At 42.4% G+C, this 21,696-nt stretch overlaps 1 protein-coding gene across 4 annotated transcripts in view; it reads right to left on the bottom strand.

The window, feature by feature from the left end:
* Positions 1–21,696, bottom strand: part of LOC129851248 (transcription factor EB-like) — a 77,619-nt gene that overhangs the window by 40,165 nt on the left and 15,758 nt on the right. For 2 of the 4 annotated variants that reach the window (XM_055917660.1, XM_055917661.1), the window contains exons 4-7: positions 16,926–17,030; positions 15,022–15,189; positions 7,078–7,176; positions 6,781–6,978 (exon numbers count right to left, since the gene is read on the bottom strand). In XM_055917660.1, the coding sequence (XP_055773635.1) occupies positions 6,781–6,978; positions 7,078–7,176; positions 15,022–15,189; positions 16,926–17,030 (570 nt within the window). Of the gene's footprint in view, positions 1–6,780; positions 6,979–7,077; positions 7,177–15,021; positions 15,190–16,925; positions 17,087–21,696 lie in introns of all 4 variants that reach the window. The other 2 variants (XM_055917662.1, XM_055917663.1) reach the window with 2 other exon arrangements.

The raw sequence follows: 21,696 nt of genomic DNA, 5'->3' as shown, positions 1-21,696 counted from the left end.
TATCTGTGTTGTGATGAGTGTGAGAGAGTATATCTGTGTTGAGTGTGAGAGAGTATATCTGTGTTGTGTTGAGTGTGAGAGAGTATATCTGTGTTGAGTGAGAGAGAGTATATCTGTGTTGTGTTGAGTGTGAGAGAGTATATCTGTGTTGAGTGTGAGAGAGTATATCTGTGTTGAGTGTGAGAGAGTATATCTGTGTTGTGTTGAGTGTGAGAGAGTATATCTGTGTTGTGTTGAGTGTGAGAGAGTATATCTGTGTTGAGTGTGAGAGAGTATATCTGTGTTGTGTTGAGTGTGAGAGAGTATATCTGTGTTGTGTTGAGTGTGAGAGAGTATATCTGTGTTGAGTTGAGTGTGAGAGAGTATATCTGTGTTGAGTGTGAGAGAGTATATCTGTGTTGTGTTGAGTGTGAGAGAGTATATCTGTGTTGTGATGAGTGTGAGAGAGTATATCTGTGTTGTGTTGAGTGTGAGAGAGTATATCTGTGTTGTTTGAGAGAGAGTATATCTGTGTTGAGTGTGAGAGAGTATATCTGTGTTGAGTGTGAGAGAGTATATCTGTGTTGAGTGTGAGAGAGTATATCTGTGTTGTGTTGAGTGTGAGAGAGTATATCTGTGTTGAGTGTGAGAGAGTATATCTGTGTTGAGTGTGAGAGAGTATATCTGTGTTGTGAGAGAGTATATCTGTGTTGTGTTGAGTGTGAGAGAGTATATCTGTGTTGAGTTGAGTGTGAGAGAGTATATCTGTGTTGTGTTGAGTGTGAGAGAGTATATCTGTGTTGAGTGTGAGAGAGTATATCTGTGTTGTGTTGAGTGTGAGAGAGTATATCTGTGTTGAGTGTGAGAGAGTATATCTGTGTTGAGTGTGAGAGAGTATATCTGTGTTGTGTTGAGTGTGAGAGAGTATATCTGTGTTGAGTGTGAGAGAGTATATCTGTGTTGTGATGAGTGTGAGAGAGTATATCTGTGTTGTGTTGAGTGTGAGAGAGTATATCTGTGTTGTGTTGAGTGTGAGAGAGTATATCTGTGTTGTGTTGAGTGTGAGAGAGTATATCTGTGTTGAGTGTGAGAGAGTATATCTGTGTTGTGTTGAGTGTGAGAGAGTATATCTGTGTTGTGTGTGAGAGAGTATATCTGTGTTGAGTGTGAGAGAGTATATCTGTGTTGTGTTGAGTGTGAGAGAGTATATCTGTGTTGTGTTGAGTGTGAGAGAGTATATCTGTGTTGTGTTGTGTGTGAGAGAGTATATCTGTGTTGTGTTGAGTGTGAGAGAGTATATCTGTGTTGTGTGTGAGAGAGTATATCTGTGTTGAGTGTGAGAGAGTATATCTGTGTTGAGTGTGAGAGAGTATATCTGTGTTGTGTTGAGTGTGAGAGAGTATATCTGTGTTGAGTGTGAGAGAGTATATCTGTGTTGTGTTGAGTGTGAGAGAGTATATCTGTGTTGAGTGTGAGAGAGTATATCTGTGTTGTGTTGAGTGTGAGAGAGTATATCTGTGTTGAGTGTGAGAGAGTATATCTGTGTTGTGTTGAGTGTGAGAGAGTATATCTGTGTTGTGTTGAGTGTGAGAGAGTATATCTGTGTTGTGTTGAGTGTGAGAGAGTATATCTGTGTTGAGTGTGAGAGAGTATATCTGTGTTGTGTTGAGTGTGAGAGAGTATATCTGTGTTGAGTGTGAGAGAGTATATCTGTGTTGAGTGTGAGAGAGTATATCTGTGTTGAGTGTGAGAGAGTATATCTGTGTTGAGTGTGAGAGAGTATATCTGTGTTGTGTTGAGTGTGAGAGAGTATATCTGTGTTGTGTTGAGTGTGAGAGAGTATATCTGTGTTGTGTTGAGTGTGAGAGAGTATATCTGTGTTGTGTTGAGTGAGAGAGAGTATATCTGTGTTGAGTGTGAGAGAGTATATCTGTGTTGTGTTGAGTGTGAGAGAGTATATCTGTGTTGAGTGTGAGAGAGTATATCTGTGTTGAGTGTGAGAGAGTATATCTGTGTTGTGTTGAGTGTGAGAGAGTATATCTGTGTTGAGTGTGAGAGAGTATATCTGTGTTGTGTTGAGTGTGAGAGAGTATATCTGTGTTGTGTTGAGTGTGAGAGAGTATATCGGTGTTGTGTTGAGTGTGAGAGAGTATATCTGTGTTGAGTGTGAGAGAGTATATCTGTGTTTGTGTTGTGTGTGAGAGAGTATATCTGTGTTGTGTTGTGTGTGAGAGAGTATATCTGTGTTTGTGTTGTGTGTGAGAGAGTATATCTGTGTTGAGTGTGAGAGAGTATATCTGTGTTGTGTGTGAGAGAGTATATCTGTGTTGTGTTGTGTGTGAGAGAGTATATCTGTGTTGAGTGTGAGAGAGTATATCTGTGTTGTGTTGAGTGTGAGAGAGTATATCTGTGTTGAGTGTGAGAGAGTATATCTGTGTTGAGTGTGAGAGAGTATATCTGTGTTTGTGTTGTGTGTGAGAGAGTATATCTGTGTTGAGTGTGAGAGAGTATATCTGTGTTGTGTTGAGTGTGAGAGAGTATATCTGTGTTGAGTGTGAGAGAGTATATCTGTGTTGTGTTGAGTGTGAGAGAGTATATCTGTGTTGAGTGTGAGAGAGTATATCTGTGTTTGTGTTGTGTGTGAGAGAGTATATCTGTGTTGTGTTGTGTGTGAGAGAGTATATCTGTGTTGAGTGTGAGAGAGTATATCTGTGTTGTGTTGAGTGTGAGAGAGTATATCTGTGTTGAGTGTGAGAGAGTATATCTGTGTTGAGTGTGAGAGAGTATATCTGTGTTGAGTGTGAGAGAGTATATCTGTGTTGTGTTGAGTGTGAGAGAGTATATCTGTGTTTGTGTTGTGTGTGAGAGAGTATATCTGTGTTGTGTTGTGTGTGAGAGAGTATATCTGTGTTGTGTTGAGTGTGAGAGAGTATATCTGTGTTTGTGTTGTGTGTGAGAGAGTATATCTGTGTTGTGTTGAGTGTGAGAGAGTATATCTGTGTTGAGTGTGAGAGAGTATATCTGTGTTGTGTTGTGTGTGAGAGAGTATATCTGTGTTGAGTGTGAGAGAGTATATCTGTGTTGAGTTGAGTGTGAGAGAGTATATCTGTGTTGTGTTGTGTGTGAGAGAGTATATCTGTGTTGAGTGTGAGAGAGTATATCTGTGTTTGTGTTGTGTGTGAGAGAGTATATCTGTGTTGTGTTGTGTGTGAGAGAGTATATCTGTGTTGAGTGTGAGAGAGTATATCTGTGTTGTGTTGAGTGTGAGAGAGTATATCTGTGTTGAGTGTGAGAGAGTATATCTGTGTTGAGTGTGAGAGAGTATATCTGTGTTGTGATGAGTGTGAGAGAGTATATCTGTGTTGTGTTGAGTGTGAGAGAGTATATCTGTGTTGAGTGTGAGAGAGTATATCTGTGTTTGTGTTGTGTGTGAGAGAGTATATCTGTGTTGTGTTGAGTGTGAGAGAGTATATCTGTGTTTGTGTGTGAGAGAGTATATCTGTGTTGAGTGTGAGAGAGTATATCTGTGTTGAGTGTGAGAGAGTATATCTGTGTTGTGTTGAGTGTGAGAGAGTATATCTGTGTTGAGTGTGAGAGAGTATATCTGTGTTGTGTTGAGTGTGAGAGAGTATATCTGTGTTGAGTTGAGTGTGAGAGAGTATATCTGTGTTGTGTTGAGTGTGAGAGAGTATATCTGTGTTTGTGTTGTGTGTGAGAGAGTATATCTGTGTTGTGTGTGAGAGAGTATATCTGTGTTGAGTGTGAGAGAGTATATCTGTGTTGTGTTGAGTGTGAGAGAGTATATCTGTGTTGTGTTGAGTGTGAGAGAGTATATCTGTGTTGTGTGTGAGAGAGTATATCTGTGTTGTGTGTGAGAGAGTATATCTGTGTTGAGTGTGAGAGAGTATATCTGTGTTTGTGTTGAGTGTGAGAGAGTATATCTGTGTTGAGTGTGAGAGAGTATATCTGTGTTTGTGTTGAGTGTGAGAGAGTATATCTGTGTTGTGTTGAGTGTGAGAGAGTATATCTGTGTTGAGTTGAGTGTGAGAGAGTATATCTGTGTTGAGTGTGAGAGAGTATATCTGTGTTGTGTTGAGTGTGAGAGAGTATATCTGTGTTGAGTGTGAGAGAGTATATCTGTGTTTGTGTTGAGTGTGAGAGAGTATATCTGTGTTGTGTGTGAGAGAGTATATCTGTGTTGAGTGTGAGAGAGTATATCTGTGTTGAGTGTGAGAGAGTATATCTGTGTTGAGTGTGAGAGAGTATATCTGTGTTGAGTGTGAGAGAGTATATCTGTGTTGAGTGTGAGAGAGTATATCTGTGATGAGTGTGAGAGAGTATATCTGTGTTGTGATGAGTGTGAGAGAGTATATATGTGTTGAGTGTGAGAGAGTATATCTGTGTTGTGTTGAGTGTGAGAGAGTATATCTGTGTTGTGATGAGTGTGAGAGAGTATATCTGTGTTGTGTTGAGTGTGAGAGAGTATATCTGTGTTGTGTTGAGTGTGAGAGAGTATATCTGTGTTGAGTGTGAGAGAGTATATCTGTGTTGTGATGAGTGTGAGAGAGTATATCTGTGTTGAGTGTGAGAGAGTATATCTGTGTTGAGTGTGAGAGAGTATATCTGTGTTGTGTTGAGTGTGAGAGAGTATATCTGTGTTGAGTGTGAGAGAGTATATCTGTGTTGTGTTGAGTGTGAGAGAGTATATCTGTGTTGTGTGTGAGAGAGTATATCTGTGTTGTGTTGAGTGTGAGAGAGTATATCTGTGTTGAGTGTGAGAGAGTATATCTGTGTTGTGTTGAGTGTGAGAGAGTATATCTGTGTTGAGTGTGAGAGAGTATATCTGTGTTTGTGTTGTGTGTGAGAGAGTATATCTGTGTTGTGTTGAGTGTGAGAGAGTATATCTGTGTTGTGTGTGAGAGAGTATATCTGTGTTGTGTTGAGTGTGAGAGAGTATATCTGTGTTGTGTGTGAGAGAGTATATCTGTGTTGAGTGTGAGAGAGTATATCTGTGTTGTGTTGAGTGTGAGAGAGTATATCTGTGTTGAGTGTGAGAGAGTATATCTGTGTTGTGTTGAGTGTGAGAGAGTATATCTGTGTTGTGTTGAGTGTGAGAGAGTATATCTGTGTTGAGTGTGAGAGAGTATATCTGTGTTTGTGTTGTGTGTGAGAGAGTATATCTGTGTTGTGTTGAGTGTGAGAGAGTATATCTGTGTTGAGTGTGAGAGAGTATATCTGTGTTGAGTGTGAGAGAGTATATCTGTGTTGAGTGAGAGAGAGTATATCTGTGTTGAGTGTGAGAGAGTATATCTGTGTTGAGTGTGAGAGAGTATATCTGTGTTGAGTGTGAGAGAGTATATCTGTGTTGAGTGAGAGAGAGTATATCTGTGTTGAGTGTGAGAGAGTATATCTGTGTTGAGTGTGAGAGAGTATATCTGTGTTGAGTGTGAGAGAGTATATCTGTGTTGTGTTGAGTGTGAGAGAGTATATCTGTGTTGTGTTGAGTGTGAGAGAGTATATCTGTGTTGTGTGTGAGAGAGTATATCTGTGTTGAGTGTGAGAGAGTATATCTGTGTTGAGTGTGAGAGAGTATATCTGTGTTGTGATGAGTGTGAGAGAGTATATCTGTGTTGAGTTGAGTGTGAGAGAGTATATCTGTGTTGTGTTGAGTGTGAGAGAGTATATCTGTGTTGTGTTGAGTGTGAGAGAGTATATCTGTGTTGAGTGTGAGAGAGTATATCTGTGTTGAGTGTGAGAGAGTATATCTGTGTTGAGTGTGAGAGAGTATATCTGTGTTGTGATGAGTGTGAGAGAGTATATCTGTGTTGTGTTGAGTGTGAGAGAGTATATCTGTGTTGAGTGTGAGAGAGTATATCTGTGTTGAGTGTGAGAGAGTATATCTGTGTTGTGTTGAGTGTGAGAGAGTATATCTGTGTTGAGTGTGAGAGAGTATATCTGTGTTGAGTGTGAGAGAGTATATCTGTGTTGTGTTGAGTGTGAGAGAGTATATCTGTGTTGTGTTGAGTGTGAGAGAGTATATCTGTGTTGTGTTGAGTGTGAGAGAGTATATCTGTGTTGTGTTGAGTGTGAGAGAGTATATCTGTGTTGAGTGTGAGAGAGTATATCTGTGTTGTGTTGAGTGTGAGAGAGTATATCTGTGTTGTGTTGAGTGTGAGAGAGTATATCTGTGTTGTGTTGAGTGTGAGAGAGTATATCTGTGTTGAGTGTGAGAGAGTATATCTGTGTTGTGTTGAGTGTGAGAGAGTATATCTGTGTTGAGTGTGAGAGAGTATATCTGTGTTGTGTTGAGTGTGAGAGAGTATATCTGTGTTGTGAGAGAGTATATCTGTGTTGTGTTGAGTGTGAGAGAGTATATCTGTGTTGAGTGTGAGAGAGTATATCTGTGTTGTGTTGAGTGTGAGAGAGTATATCTGTGTTTGTGTTGAGTGAGTATATCTGTGTTGAGTGTGAGAGAGTATATCTGTGTTGAGTGTGAGAGAGTATATCTGTGTTGTGTTGAGTGTGAGAGAGTATATCTGTGTTGAGTGTGAGAGAGTATATCTGTGTTGAGTGTGAGAGAGTATATCTGTGATGAGTTGAGTGTGAGAGAGTATATCTGTGTTGTGATTGTGTGCATACGTCGTTTGCATCTGTGTGTTCATGAACTGTATGTATTCCTGAAGTATTCAACACAGTAGCCCTCCAGAATCGTTGGATATCCCTGTGTGTATTTGCTGTGTGTGAGTGTGTGAGTGTGAGGGTGTGTATGGATTGTATGTGTGCAAGTGTGTGTGTAAGTACCTCGTGTACCTCGTTCTCGTGGCTGGAGCCGATGTTGAGCATGGCCATAGGGCTGTTGGGTGCGCTGTTTCCTGTGATGAGCTGCTCCGTACGGAGCCGGGGGGAGTGGAGAGGAGGGGGGGCCGAGGAAGAGGCCCCCGGGGGAGCCAGAGTGGGGGGAGGGGATGGCTGGACCACCCCTGTTACTGCATGCACCGTCTGCACAGAGAGGAGAGAGAGAGTGTTGAAGAAAGAGATGGAGGGAGAGAGAGACCAAGACAGATAGAGACAGAGAGAAAGAGGCAGACTGTGAGGTACCTGCTTGGTGGCGTAGGTGGTGGAGAGGTACTCTTTCACCTGTTGTCTCTGGGACTGGCGGATGTGGTAGTCTGTAGGGTTCTCCAAGTGAGTCTGCACCTGAACACACACACGTAACACACCACACCAAGACTTAAACACAGTTGACATCATAATCAGACAAACTGCTCATCCTATCAGACATACATTACTGAATTCTCTCTGAACTATGGCAACAGCTTCATTTACTATTGCGTGCTGGTTGTCCATTGTCCATTGGTATGAGCCACAATGCCACAATAGTTTGTTGTCCATTGGTATGAGCCACAACAGTTTGTTGTGTATGGAACCCCAACATTGTAAAGCCTGTAGTCCCCAGGCCTGACCAGGGAGTAATAGGGGGTCGTAATAGAGGGTAGTAATAGAGTAGAGTATGGTAGGGTAGAATGGGTTAGAGTAGAATGGGTAGAGTGTGGTAGAGTATAGTATAATAGAGTAGAGTATGGTAGAGTAGAATAGAGTAGGGTCGAGTGTGGTAGAGTATAGTATAATATGGTAGAGTATGGCAGAGTATAGTATAATATGGTAGAGTATAGTATAATAGAGTAGAGTATGGTAGAGTATAGTATAATAGAGTAGAGTATGGTAGAGTAGAATAGAGTAGAGTAGAATAGGGTAGTGTAGAATAGGGTAGCGTAGAATAGAGTAGGGTCGAGTAGAATAGAGTAGGGTAGCGTGTGGTAGAGTATAATAGAGTAGCGTGTGGTAGAGTAGAATAGAGTAGAGTAGGGTAGAGTAGAATACGGTAGAGTAGAATAGAGTAGAGTAGAGTAGAGTGTGGTAGAGTAGAATAGAGTAGAGTAGGGTAGAGTAGCGTGTGGTAGAGTAGAGTAGAATAGGGTAGGGTCGAGTAGAATAGAGTATGGTAGAGTAGAATAGAGTATGGTAGAATAGGGTAGAGTAGAATAGAGTATGGTAGAGTAGAAAAGGGTAGGGTAGAATAGGGTACGGTAGAAAAGGGTAGAATAGGGTACGGTAGAGTAGAGTAGAATAGGGTAGAGTAGGGTAGAGTAGAATGGGGTACGGTAGAGTAGAGTAGAATACAGTAGGGTAGAGTAGGGTAGAGTAGAATAGGTTAGGGTAGAGTAGAAGATAGTATGGTAGAATAGGGTATAATAGAATAGGGTAGGGTAGGGTAGAGTAGAGTATGGTAGAGTAGGGTAGAATAGAATAGGGTAGAGTAGAGTATGGTAGAATAGGGTAGAATAGAATAGGGTAGGGTAGAGTATATTAGGGTAGGGTAGAGTAGAATAGAATAGGGTAGGGTAGAGTAGAATATAATATGGTAGAGTAGGGTAGAATAGAATAGGGTAGGGTAGAGTAGAATATGGTAGAGTAGGGTAGAATAGAATAGGGTAGAGTAGGGTAGAATAGAATAGGGTAGAGTAGAATAGGGTAGTGTAGAATAGGGTAGAGTAGGGTAGAATAGAATAGGGTAGAGTAGAATAGGGTAGGGTAGTGTAGAATAGGGTAGAGTAGGGTAGAATAGGGTACGGTAGAGTAGAGTAGGGTAGAATAGAATATGTCAGAGTAGGGTAGAATAGAATAGGGTAGGGTAGAAAAGGGTAGGGTAGAATAGGATAGGGTAGAGTGGGGTAGAATAGGGTACGGTAGAGTAGAGTAGGGTAGGGTAGAATAGGGTACAGTAGAATAGGTTAGGGTAGAGTAGAAAATAGTATGGTAGAATAGGGTATAATAGAATAGGATAGGGTAGAGTAGAGTATGGTGGAGTAGGGTAGAATAGGGTAGAGTAGAATAGGTTAGGGTAGAGTAGAATAGAATAGGGTAGAGTAGAATAGAAAAGAGTATGGTAGAGTAGGGTAGAATAGAATAGGGTAGAGTAGAATAGGGTAATGTAGAGTAGAATAGAATAGGGTAGAGTAGAATAGGGTAGTGTAGAGTAGAATAGAATATGGTAGAGTAGGGTAGAGTAGAGCATGGTAGAGTAGAATATGGCAGAGTATGGTAGAATAGAATAGGGTAGAGTAGGGTAGAATAGAATAGGGTAGAGTAGAATAGGGTAGTGTAGAATAGAATATGGCAGAGTAGGGTAGAATAGAATAGGGTAGGGTAGAAAAGGGTAGGGTAGAATAGGGTAGGGTAGAGTAGAGTAAGGTAGGGTAGAGTAGAATAGGGTAGAGTAGAATAGGGTAGGGTAGAATATGGTAGAGTAGAATAGGGTAGAGTAGAATAGGGTAGAGTAGAATAGGGTAGGGTAGAATAGGGTAGGGTAGAGTAGAATAGGTTAGAGTAGAATAGGGTAGAGTAGAATAGAGTAGGGTAGAATAGGGTAGGGTAGAAAAGGGTAGGGTAGAATAGGGTAGGGTAGAGTAGAATAGGGTAGAGTAGAATAGGGTAGGGTAGAGTAGAATAGGGTAGAGTAGAATAGGGTAGTTGTAGAATATGGTAGAGTAGAATAGGGTAAAGTAGATTAGGGTAGAGTAGAATAGGGTAGGGTAGAGTAGAATAGGGTAGAGTAGAATAGGGTAGAGTAGAATAGGGTAGGGTAGAATAGGGTAGAGTTGAATAGGGTAGAGTAGAATAGGGTAGGGTAGAGTAGAATAGGGTAGAGTAGAATAGGGTAGAGTAGAATAGGGTAGGGTAGAATAGGGTAGAGTAGAATAGGGTAGGGTAGAGTAGAATAGGGTAGAGTAGAATAGGGTAGGGTAGAATAGGGTAGAGTAGAATAGGGTAGGGTAGAATAGGGTAGGGTAGAGTAGAATAGGGTAGGGTAGAGTAGAATAGGGTAGGGTAGAGTAGAATAGGGTAGAGTAGAATAGGGTAGGGTAGAATAGGGTAGAGTAGAATAGGGTAGGGTAGAATAGGGTAGAGTAGAATAGGGTAGAGTAGAATAGGGTAGAGTAGAATAGGGTAGGGTAGAACAGGGTAGAGTAGAATAGAATAGGGTAGAGTAGAATAGGGTAGGGTAGAGTAGGGTAAGGTAGAGTAGAATAGGGCAGGGTAGTGTAGAGTAGGGTAGGGTGGAGTAGGGTAGGGCAGGGTAGAGTAGGGTAAGGTAGAGTAGAATAGGGCAGGGTAGAGTAGTGTAGAGCAGGGTAGAGTAGTGTAGAGCAGGGTAGAGTAGAATAGGGTAGGGTAGAGTAGGGTAGAGTAGAATAGGGTAGAGTAGAATAGGGTAGGGTAGAGTAGAGTAGAATAGGGTAGTGTAGAGTAGGGTAGTGTAGAGTAGGGTAGGGTGGAGTAGGGTAGGGCAGGGTAGAGTAGGGTAAGGTAGAGTAGAATAGGGCAGGGTAGAGTAGTGTAGAGCAGGGTAGAGTAGTGTAGAGCAGGGTAGAGTAGAATAGGGTAGGGTAGAGTAGGGTAGAGTAGAATAGGGTAGAGTAGAATAGGGTAGGGTAGAGTAGAGTAGAATAGGGTAGTGTAGAGTAGGGTAGTGTAGAGTAGGGTAGGGTGGAGTAGGGTAGGGCAGGGTAGAGTAGGGTAAGGTAGAGTAGAATAGGGCAGGGTAGAGTAGTGTAGAGCAGGGTAGAGTAAAATAGGGCAGGGTAGAGTAGGGTAGTGTAGAGCAGGGTAGAGTAGGGTAGAGTAGAGTAAGGTAGAGTATAGTATGGTACATACTGTGTGTGTGTGTGTGTGTGTGTGTGTGTGTGTGCCCGTGAGTAAGTGTGGGTCTGTTTTTTTACAGTTGAAAAACTATCAGTGACACGTTGCTATGGGCCCACAGGGACAAAACAGTAACAGCAGTCAGATCTATTTGTCATAACTCATGTCTCTGTCAGAACAAGTAAACTCCACATGCACTAAGTGAAAGGAATTACAGGAAGACTGATATAGTTTTCGACCAACAGTTGTCAACAGTACAGAGGTGAAGATATAGAGCAGAGACTTCCTCACTACTTGGAGGAAGTTAACTTCTACACGTATGTATAATTCTAATTCACCCACCGTCGCCTCCCCTGAAATGTAGACGCACACACACACACACACACACACACACACACACACACACACACACACACACACACACACACACACACACACACACACACACACACACACACACACACACACACACACACACACACACACACACACACACAAACACAGTATGAACCCACAACACAGAGAAGAACCAGAGAGATACTGACAGAGAGACAGAATGTACACTCTACTCACACACACTGATAAGAACATTCACTGACATCTGTGGAATCAGACAAAATGTCAGATAACCTTTATCTCCTGCTGTCAGTACAGTATCTGACTTCTGCCGGTCATATCTACGCACGCACGCACGCACGCACGCATGCACACACACACACACACACACACAGCGGGCCATGTCATGATGAAGACTGGTTCTCCGTCAACCTACCTTGTTGCTGTTCCACCGCATTTTATTCTCAGTCTCTTTATCTCTGTATTTCTTTCCTTCTCCGTTTCCTTCTCGGTCTTTGCTGTTTCCACCCCTTTCTAGTCCAGTCCACCTAGCAGAAGTGATCCAGCCCTGACCACCTCCACTGCACCCAGGAGGAGCTCAGTGAGGCTGGCTGACCCTCAGCAACACGTGAGTGGATTACCCCTTCTCCTAAATCCCCCTCTCTTTCTCTGCCTGAATCTCTACCCTTTCTCTATCATCTCCGGTATGTTTTCTCTTTTTCACCAACAGTGCCTTCAGAAAGTATTCACACCCCTATCCACATTTTGTTGTGTTACAAAGTGGGATTAAAATGGACTGATTGTCATTTCAAGCAGATTTAAGTCAAAACTGGAACTTGGCCACTCAGGAACATTCACTGCCTTCTTGGTAAGCAACTCCAGTTTAGATTTGGCCTTGTGTTTAAGGTTATTGTTTTGGTGAAGGGTGAAGTAATCTCCCAGTGTCTGTTGGAAAGCAGACAACCAGGTTTTCCTCTAGGATTTTGCCAGTGCTTAGCTCCATTCTGTTAACTTTTTATCCTGAAAAACTCCCCAGTCCTTAACAATTATAAGCATACCCATAACATGATGCAGCCACCAGTATGCTTGAAATATGGAGAGTTGTACTCAGTAATGTGTTGTATTGAATTTGCCCCAAACATGGCTCTTTGTATTCAGGACAAAAAGTGAATTGCGTTGCCACATTTTTTGCAGTATTACTTTAGTGCCTTGTTGCAAACAGAATGCATGTTTTGGAATATTTATATTCTGTACAGGTTTCCTTCTTTTAACTCTGTCATTTAGGTTAGTATTGTGGTGTAACTACACTGCTCAAAAAAATAAAGGGAACACTTAAACAACACAATGTAACTCCAAGTCAATCACATTTCTGTGAAATCAAACTGTCCACTTAGGAAGCAACACTGATTGACAATGAATTTCACATGCTGTTGTGCAAATGGAATAGACAAAAGGTGGAAATTATAGGCAATTAGCAAGACACCCCCCAAAACAGGAGTGATTCTGCAGGTGGTGACCACAGACCACTTCTCAGTTCCTATGCTTCCTGGCTGATGTTTTGGTCACTTTTGAATGCTGGCGGTGCTCTCACTCTAGTGGTAGCATGAGACGGAGTCTACAACCCACACAAGTGGCTCAGGTAGTGCAGTTCATCCAGGATGGCACATCAATGCGAACTGTGGCAAAAAGGTTTGCTGTGTCTGTCAGTGTAGTGTCCAGAGCATGCAGGCGCTACCAGGAGACAGGCCAGTACATCAGGAGACGTGGAGGAGGCCGTAGGAGGGCAACAACCCAGCAGCAGGACCGCTACCTCCGCCTTTGTGCAAGGAGGTGCACTGCCAGCGCCCTGCAAAATGACCTCCAGCAGGCCACAAATGTGCATGTGTCAGCATATGGTCTCACAAGGGGTCTGAGGATCTCATCTCGGTACCTAATGGCAGTCAGGCTACCTCTGGCGAGCACATGGAGGGCTGTGCGGCCCTACAAAGAAATGCCACCCCACACCATGACTGACCCATCGCCAAACCAGTCATGCTGGAGGATGTTGCAGGCAGCAGAACGTTCTCCACGGCGTCTCCAGACTCTGTCACGTCTGTCACACGTGCTCATGTGCTCAGTGTGAACCTGCTTTCATCTGTGAAGAGCACAGGGCGCCAGTGGCGAATTTGCCAATCTTGCTGTTCTCTGGCAAATGCCAAACGTCCTGCACGGGGTTGGGCTGTAAGCACAACCCCCACCTGTGGACGTCGGGCCCTCATACCACCCTCATGGAGTCTGTTTCTGACCGTTTGAGCAGACACATGCACATTTGTGGCCTGCTGGAGGTCATTTTTCAGGACGCTGGCAGTGCACCTCCTTGCACAAAGGCGGAGGTAGCGGTCCTGCTGCTGGGTTGTTGCCTTCCTACGGCCTCCTCCACGTCTCCTGATGTACTGGCCTGTCTCCTGGTAGCGCCTGCATGCTCTGGACACTACGCTGACAGACACAGCAAACCTTTTTGCCACAGTTCGCATTGATGTGCCATCCTGGATGAACTGCACTACCTGAGCCACTTGTGTGGGTTGTAGACTCTGTCTCATGCTACCACTAGAGTGAGAGCACCGCCAGTATTCAAAAGTGACCAAAACATCAGCCAGGAAGCATAGGAACTGAGAAGTGGTCTGTGGTCACCACCTGCAGAATCACTCCTGTTTTGGGGGGTGTCTTGTTAATTGCCTATAATTTCCACCTTTTGTCTATTCCATTTGCACAACAGCATGTGAAATCTATTGTCAATCAGTGTTGCTTCCTAAGTGGACAGTTTGATTTCACAGAAGTGTGATTGACTTGGAGTTACATTGTGTTGTTTAAGTGTTCCCTTTATTTTTTTGAGCAGTGTACAATGTTGTGGATCCATCCTCAGTTTTCCCCTATCCAGCCATTAAACTCTGTAAGTGTTTTAAAGTCACCATTGGCCTCATGGTGAAATCCCTGAGCGGTTTCCTCTCTCTCCGGAAACTGAGTTAGGAAGGAAGGCTTTATCTTTGTAGTGACTGGGTGTATTGATACACCATTTAAGGTGTAATTAACAACTTCACCATGCTCAAAGGGATAGTCACTGTCTGCTTTTTATATTTTTACCCATCTACCAATAGGTGCCCTTCTTTGCGAGTCATTGGAAAACCTCTCTGGTCGTTGTGGTTGAATCTGTTTGAAATTCACTGCTGGACTGAGGGACCTTACAGATGATATATGTACCCCACACATACAGTTATCTTAAAATTAATTATTGCACACAGAGTGAGTCCATGAAAAGTTAAGGGATGTGAATACTCTCCGTCCCCATTCTTTATCCTCCATTTCCATTGTTGCTTTTCCCTCCTCTATACCCTCTCTCTCTCTTCATCTCCCCACTTGGCACACTGTACTTCTAATCAATTCACCTTTCTGCTGCTGCTGCTGATCAAACTAAACTTCCCGTTTAACTTTTCAGCCTGAATCCTTCCCTCACTTCAACCCCGCCTCCCTCTGATGTGGGTGTTGACTGAATGTGGGTGTTGACTAAATGTGGATGTTGCCTGAGTGTGGGTGTTGACTAAATGTGGGTGTTGACTAAATGTGGGTGTTGACTGAGTGTGGGTGTTGACTGAGTGTGGGTGTTGACTGAGAGTGGGTGTTGACTGAGTGTGGGTGTTGACTAAATGTGGATGTTGACTGAGTGTGGGTGTTGACTGAGAGTGGGTGTTGACTGAGTGTGGGTGTTGACTGAGTGTGGGTGTTGACTGAGTGTGGGTGTTGACTGAGTGTGGGTGTTGACTGAGTGTGGGTGTTGACTGAGTGTGGGTGTTGACTGAGTGTGGGTGTTGACTGAGTGTGGGTGTTGACTGAGTGTGGGTGTTGACTGAGTGTGGGTGTTGACTGAGGGTGGGTGTTGACTGAGTGTGGGTGTTGACTGAGTGTGGGTGTTGACTGAGTGTGCGCAATCCCTGAGGACACACACACCTACTCTCCATCTCTCGGTCTTACCTTGAGGACCTCCACAGGCACCTGCATGCTCTGGCAGTGTTGTGGAGCGTTGATGGCAGGGCTGGGTGCAGGGGCAGACATACGCTGCTGTTGCATGTACTGCAGGGCCGCATTCTGCTGCAGTTGCCGCTCCCGCTGCTCCTCCTGCTGCAGCTGGTCTCGCATCAGCTGACAATACATACATCAGTCAGTCAGTCAGTAAAATACATCAGTCAGTCAGTCAATACATCAGTCAGTCAGTCAGTCAATACATCAGTCAGTCAGTCAGTCAGTCGGTCAGTAAAATACATCAGTCAGTCAGTCAATACATCAGTCAGTCAGTCAGTCAATACATCAGTCAGTCAGTCAATACATCAGTCAGTCAGTCAGTAAAATACATCAGTCAGTCAGTCAATACATCAGTCAGTCAGTCAGTCAATACATCAGTCAGTCAGTCAATACATCAGTCAGTCAGTCAGTCAATACATCAGTCAGTCAGTCAATACATCCGTCAGTCAGTCAGTCAATACATCAGTCAGTCAGTCAATACATCTGTCAGTCAGTCAGTAAAATACATCAGTCAGTCAGTCAATACATCAGTCAGTCAGTCAATACATCAATCAGTCAGTCAGTCAATACATCAGCCAGTCAGTCAGTCAATACGTCAGTCAGTATGTCAGTCAATACGTCAGTCAGTCAGTCAAATACATCCATCCATCAGTCAGTCAGTCAGTCAGTAAGTCAGTCAGTCAGTCAGTCAATACATCAATCAGTCAGTCAGGCAATACATCAATCAATCAATCAGTCAGTCAGTCAGTCAGTCAATACATCAGTCAGTCAGTCAGTCAAATGCATCCATCAGTCAGTCAGTCAGTCAATACATCAGTCAGTCAGTCAGTCAATACATCAGTCAGTCAGTCAATACATCAATCAGTCAGTCAGTTAAATACATCCGACAATCAGTCAATGAAATACATCCATCAATCCGTCAATCAGTCAGTCAGTCAGTCAATACATCAGTCAGTCAGTCAGTCAGTCAGTCAATACATCAGTCAGTCAGTCAATACATCAGTCAGTCAGTCCATCAGTTAGTCAGTCAGTCAGTCAGTCAGTCAGTCAGTCAGTCAGTCAGTCAGTCAGTCAATACATCAATCAGTCAGTCAGTCAATACATCAATCAGTCAGTCAGGCAATACATCAATCAATCAATCAGTCAGTCAGTCAGTCAGTCAGTCAATACATCAGTCAGTCAGTCAGTCAAATGCATCCATCAGTCAGTCAGTCAGTCAATACATCAGTCAGTCAGTCAGTCAATACATCAGTCAGTCAGTCAGTCAATACATCAATCAGTCAGTCAGTCAAATACATCCGACAATCAGTCAATGAAATACATCCATCAATCCGTCAATCAGTCAGTCAGTCAGTCAATACATCAGTCAGTCAGTCAGTCAGTCAGTCAGTCAGTCAGTCAGTCAGTCAGTCAGTCAGTCAGTTAGTCAATACATCAGTCAGTCAGTCAATACATCAGTCAGTCAGTCCATCAGTCAGTCAGTCAGTACATCAGTCAGTCAGTCCATCAGTTAGTCAGTCAATACATCAGTCAGTCAGTCCATCAGTTAGTCAGTCAATACATCAGTCAGTCAGTCCATCAGTCAGTCAGTCAGTCAGTCCATCAGTTAGTCAGTCAATACATCAGTCAGTCAGTCAATACATTAGTCAGTCAGTCACTCAGTCACTCAGTCAATACATCAATCAGTCAGTCAATACATGAATGAGTTAGTCAGTCAGTCAATACATCACTCATTCAAGACATCAGTCAGTCAGTCAGTCAATTAATTGATCTACTGTATACAGTAATAGTGTACATCTGTCTGTTAACCAATCAATCAATTAACCAATAAATCAATCAGTCCAAAATGTGTTTACCTGCAGCCGCAGCCCTATTCGTGAGGCCATGGCTGGGGGGCGAGGGGGGAGGGGAGGGCGAGCCGACGCAGACGCACTGCAGTCCAGCCCGAGAGAGTGAGGAAGCTGAGGGAAGAGGGAGAGAGTGAGGAAGCTGAGGGAAGAGGGAGAGAGTGAGGAAGCTGAGGGAAGAGGGAGAGTAAAGGTGGTGTTAGAATACTATGTTAGAAAGTCACACAGGTGCATCAGGTGTAAGGCCTCATGAGTCCTGCCACTGTGGTCCCTGACATCACCAACCATGTCCTTTTACCTTCTAATCATCTCAGTCAGACCTGGAAAACTAGATATTCAAATCACATTTCTTACCAACTAATCAATTAGTGTAATCAACAGGGATATAATCCACAACCACATCCCTCCAGGTCTGTCTGTACCCCTGTCAGGACACATGGAATATAAAGTAAATGTACAATACAGTAGACCACAATGCATCAGTCTGTTTATGCTGTATTAGCAGGTCATATGATGTCTGGCCAGTACATAAACTATCTAATTAATAACATCCCTCAATGTTTCCATATCAGACACAGACAATGCCATATATTCACTGTCTGTTAACTAGCAGCTACCCCCATGGCTTTGGAAAAGGGGTGATGAGGACAACTGGATCCCAGGTCACGAACTATCAGTACTGCCTATGTGTTCACATCATGTAACGTTAAAGTGTGTGAAAACATAATCAAGTGACAAATGAAACCAATGCCACTATGATGAACTGCCTTGTCCCTTCAGTGTATGACAAGCACAGTAGCCAGTCTTTCAGCATGATAATACACTAAGTCTTTAGGCATCTTAAGAGTAGGTAAGGGCCGTATTCAATCATAGAAACCTGGTCTCCAGAATAAGACAAAAACATCATCATATTTACAGTTTGAAACTAAAAGGAATCTCAAGTGCATGCTACTTTTAATGCCCTTTCCTCTCTGTGGTTGAGATTGAATAACACTGTGCATTAGGAGGCAGTGGAGGCTGGGTGGGGGAGGTTTGGGGAGACGGGAGGGGTAGGGTGGAGGTGTGGGCACATCAGACCAACCCCCTCCAGCCCCTGGGCCTAGGAGCGTACCCATGGTTACCATTGGGGAAGTCATGTGGGAGTCATGTGGTCCGGTTGTTGTGTGGAGGTCATGTGAGGGGGAACACCCTCACCATCGCCCACCTCCACACCCTTCCTCCTCCACCTCCAACCCACCCTTCTCTCACTTAGGAGAGCCCCAGAGTTCCCCTTTCAGCAGTGTTACAACTACACCTGATCTGCTGTTATTCTACTATCTGGGACTGTTCCTTTCAGACAAATGAAATATAAGTCAATGTGAATAAAAGTGCAGCCGTGGCCTGAGAGTATGTTTCTACCGTTTCATCCAGATGCACAATAAGAAGCCAGAGAGACGTCAACCAATCAGAGCAGACATAACAACCTTCATCAGATACACAGGCCATACATGGGCATGGAGAGAGAGAAGGGAAAGAGAGAGAGAGAAGCTCACTGTGTGTGAGGTACAATAAGAAGGGCAGCTCCTATTGAGAAGGACTGAGGCCGCCTGTTGTCTGCCGTGTACATTTCAGTGCCCGCTTTGTGCATACTGGCTGGTCCAAACGCACGCACAGCGTTCTGACTCCAAGAGCCCTCTCTACTACAGCATGGCAGCACACAGAGAACCAACACCTGACCAGGACCAGCCAAACACAAACCACAACTACATCAACTACCACCACTACTGATACCATTAACACTATTACACCACTACTACTGCTACTATTAACACTATTACACCACTACTACTGCTATTAACACTATTACACCACTACTACTGCTACTATTAACACTATTACACCACTACTGCTACTATTAACACTATTACACCACTACTACTGCTATTAACACTATTACACCACTACTGCTGCTACTATTAACACTATTACACCACTACTGCTACTATTAACACTATTACACCACTACTGCTGCTACTATTAACACTATTACACCACTACTGCTACTATTAACACTATTACACCACTACTACTGCTATTAACACTATTACACCACTACTGCTGCTACTATTAACACTATTACACCACTACTGCTACTATTAACACTATTACACCACTACTGCTACTATTAACACTATTACACCACTACTGCTACTATTAACACTATTACACCACTACTGCTGCTATTAACACTATTACACCACTACTACTGCCACTATTAACACTATTACACCACTACTACTACTATTAACACTATTACACCACCACTACTGCTACTATTAACACTATTACACCACTACTGATACCATTAACACTATTACACCACTACTACTGCTACTATTAACACTATTACACCACTACTGCTAATATTAACACTATTACACCACTACTACTACTATTAACACTATTACACCATTACTACTGCTACTATTAACACTATTACACCACTACTACTACCACTATTAACACTATTACACCACTACTGCTACTATTAACACTATTACACCACTACTACTACTATTAACACTATTACACCACTACTACTGCTGCTATTAACACTATTACACCACTACTACTGCTACTATTAACACTATTACACCACTACTGCTGCTATTAACACCATTACACCACTACTACTACTATTAACACTATTACACCACTACTACTGCTGCTATTAACACTATTACACCACTACTACTGCTACTATTAACACTATTACACCACTACTGCTACTATTAACACTATTACACCACTACTGCCACTATTAACACTATTACACCACTACTACTGCTGCTATTAACACTATTACACCACTACTACTGCTACTATTAACACTATTACACCACTACTGCTACTATTAACACTATTACACCACTACTGCCACTATTAACACTATTACACCACTACTACTGCTACTATTAACACTATTACACCACTACTGCTACTATTAACACTATTACACCACTACTGCTACTATTAACACTATTACACCACTACTGCTACTATTAACACTATTACACCACTACTGCCACTATTAACACTATTACACCACTACTACTACTAATATTAACACTATCACACCACTACTGCTACTATTAACACTATTACACCACTACTGATACCATTAACACTATTACACCACTACTGCTACTATTAACACTATTACACCATTACTACTATTAACACTATTACACCACTACTGCTGCCACTATTAACACTATTACACCACTACTGCTGCTACAATTAACACCATTACACCACTACTACTGCTACTATTAACACTATTACACCACTACTGCCACTATTAACACTATTACACCACTACTACTACTAATATTAACACTAATATTAACACTATCACACCACTACTGCTACTATTAACACTATTACACCACTACTGATACCATTAACACTATTACACCACTACTGCTGCTACTATTAACACTATTACACCACTACTACTATTAACACTATTACACCACTACTACTGCTACTATTAACACTATTACACCACTACTGCTGCTATTAAAACTATTACACCACTACTGCTGCCACCATTAACACTATTACACCACTACTGCTGCTACAATTAACACTATTACACCACTACTGCTGCTACAATTAACACTATTACACCACTACTGCTGCTACAATTAACACTATTACACCATTACTACTGCTACTATTAACACTATTACACCACTACTGCTACCATTAACACTATTACACCACTACTGCTGCTATTAACACTATTACACCACTACTACTATTAACACTATTACACCACTACTACTGCTACTATTAACACTATTACACCACTACTACTATTAACACTATTACACCATTACTACTGCTACTATTAACACTATTACACCACTACTACTAATATTAACACTATTACACCACTACTGCTGCTACTATTAACACTATTACAACACTACTGCTGCTATTAACACTATTACACCACTACTGCTGCTACAATTAACACTATTACACCACTACTACTGCTACTATTAACACTATTACACCACTACTACTATTAACACTATTACACCATTACTACTGCTACTATTAACACTATTACACCACTACTACTAATATTAACACTATTACACCACTACTGCTGCTACAATTAACACTATTACACCACTACTACTAATATTAACACTATTACACCACCACTACTGCTACTATTAACACTATTACACCACTACTACTGCTACTATTAACACTATTACACCACTACTGCTACTATTAACACTATTACACCACTACTACTGCTATTAACACTATTACACCACTACTACTGCTACTATTAACACTATTACACCACTACTGCTACTATTAACACTATTACACCACTACTGCTGCTACTATTAACACTATTACACCACTACTGCTACTATTAACCCTATTACACCACTACTGCTACTATTAACACTATTACACCACTAGCTACACACTGACAGACACAATGCCTCTGGTTGTATTTATAGGCCCTGACGAATTGGGTGATTACATTTTCAAACTCAATCGGCTCGCCTAGGAATGCCATCCAGAGTGCCTCTGTGTCCACTCCTACGTTTAGCTTAGCATGATGATATTTCCTGCATATCTTGGTGATCTAGTTGAGCTTCATTTTTATTTATTTAATTTCACCTTTATTTAACCAGGTAGGCCAGTTGAGAACAAGTTCTCATTTACAACTGTGACCTGGCCAAGATAAAGCAAAGCAGTGCGGCAC

The sequence above is a fragment of the Salvelinus fontinalis genome, chromosome 3, assembly GCF_029448725.1.
Source record: "Salvelinus fontinalis isolate EN_2023a chromosome 3, ASM2944872v1, whole genome shotgun sequence".
Classification (NCBI taxonomy): Eukaryota; Metazoa; Chordata; class Actinopteri; order Salmoniformes; family Salmonidae; genus Salvelinus; species Salvelinus fontinalis.
The sequence above is the reverse complement of the archived record's forward strand: the minus strand, read 5'-3'. Positions and strand labels throughout refer to the sequence as shown.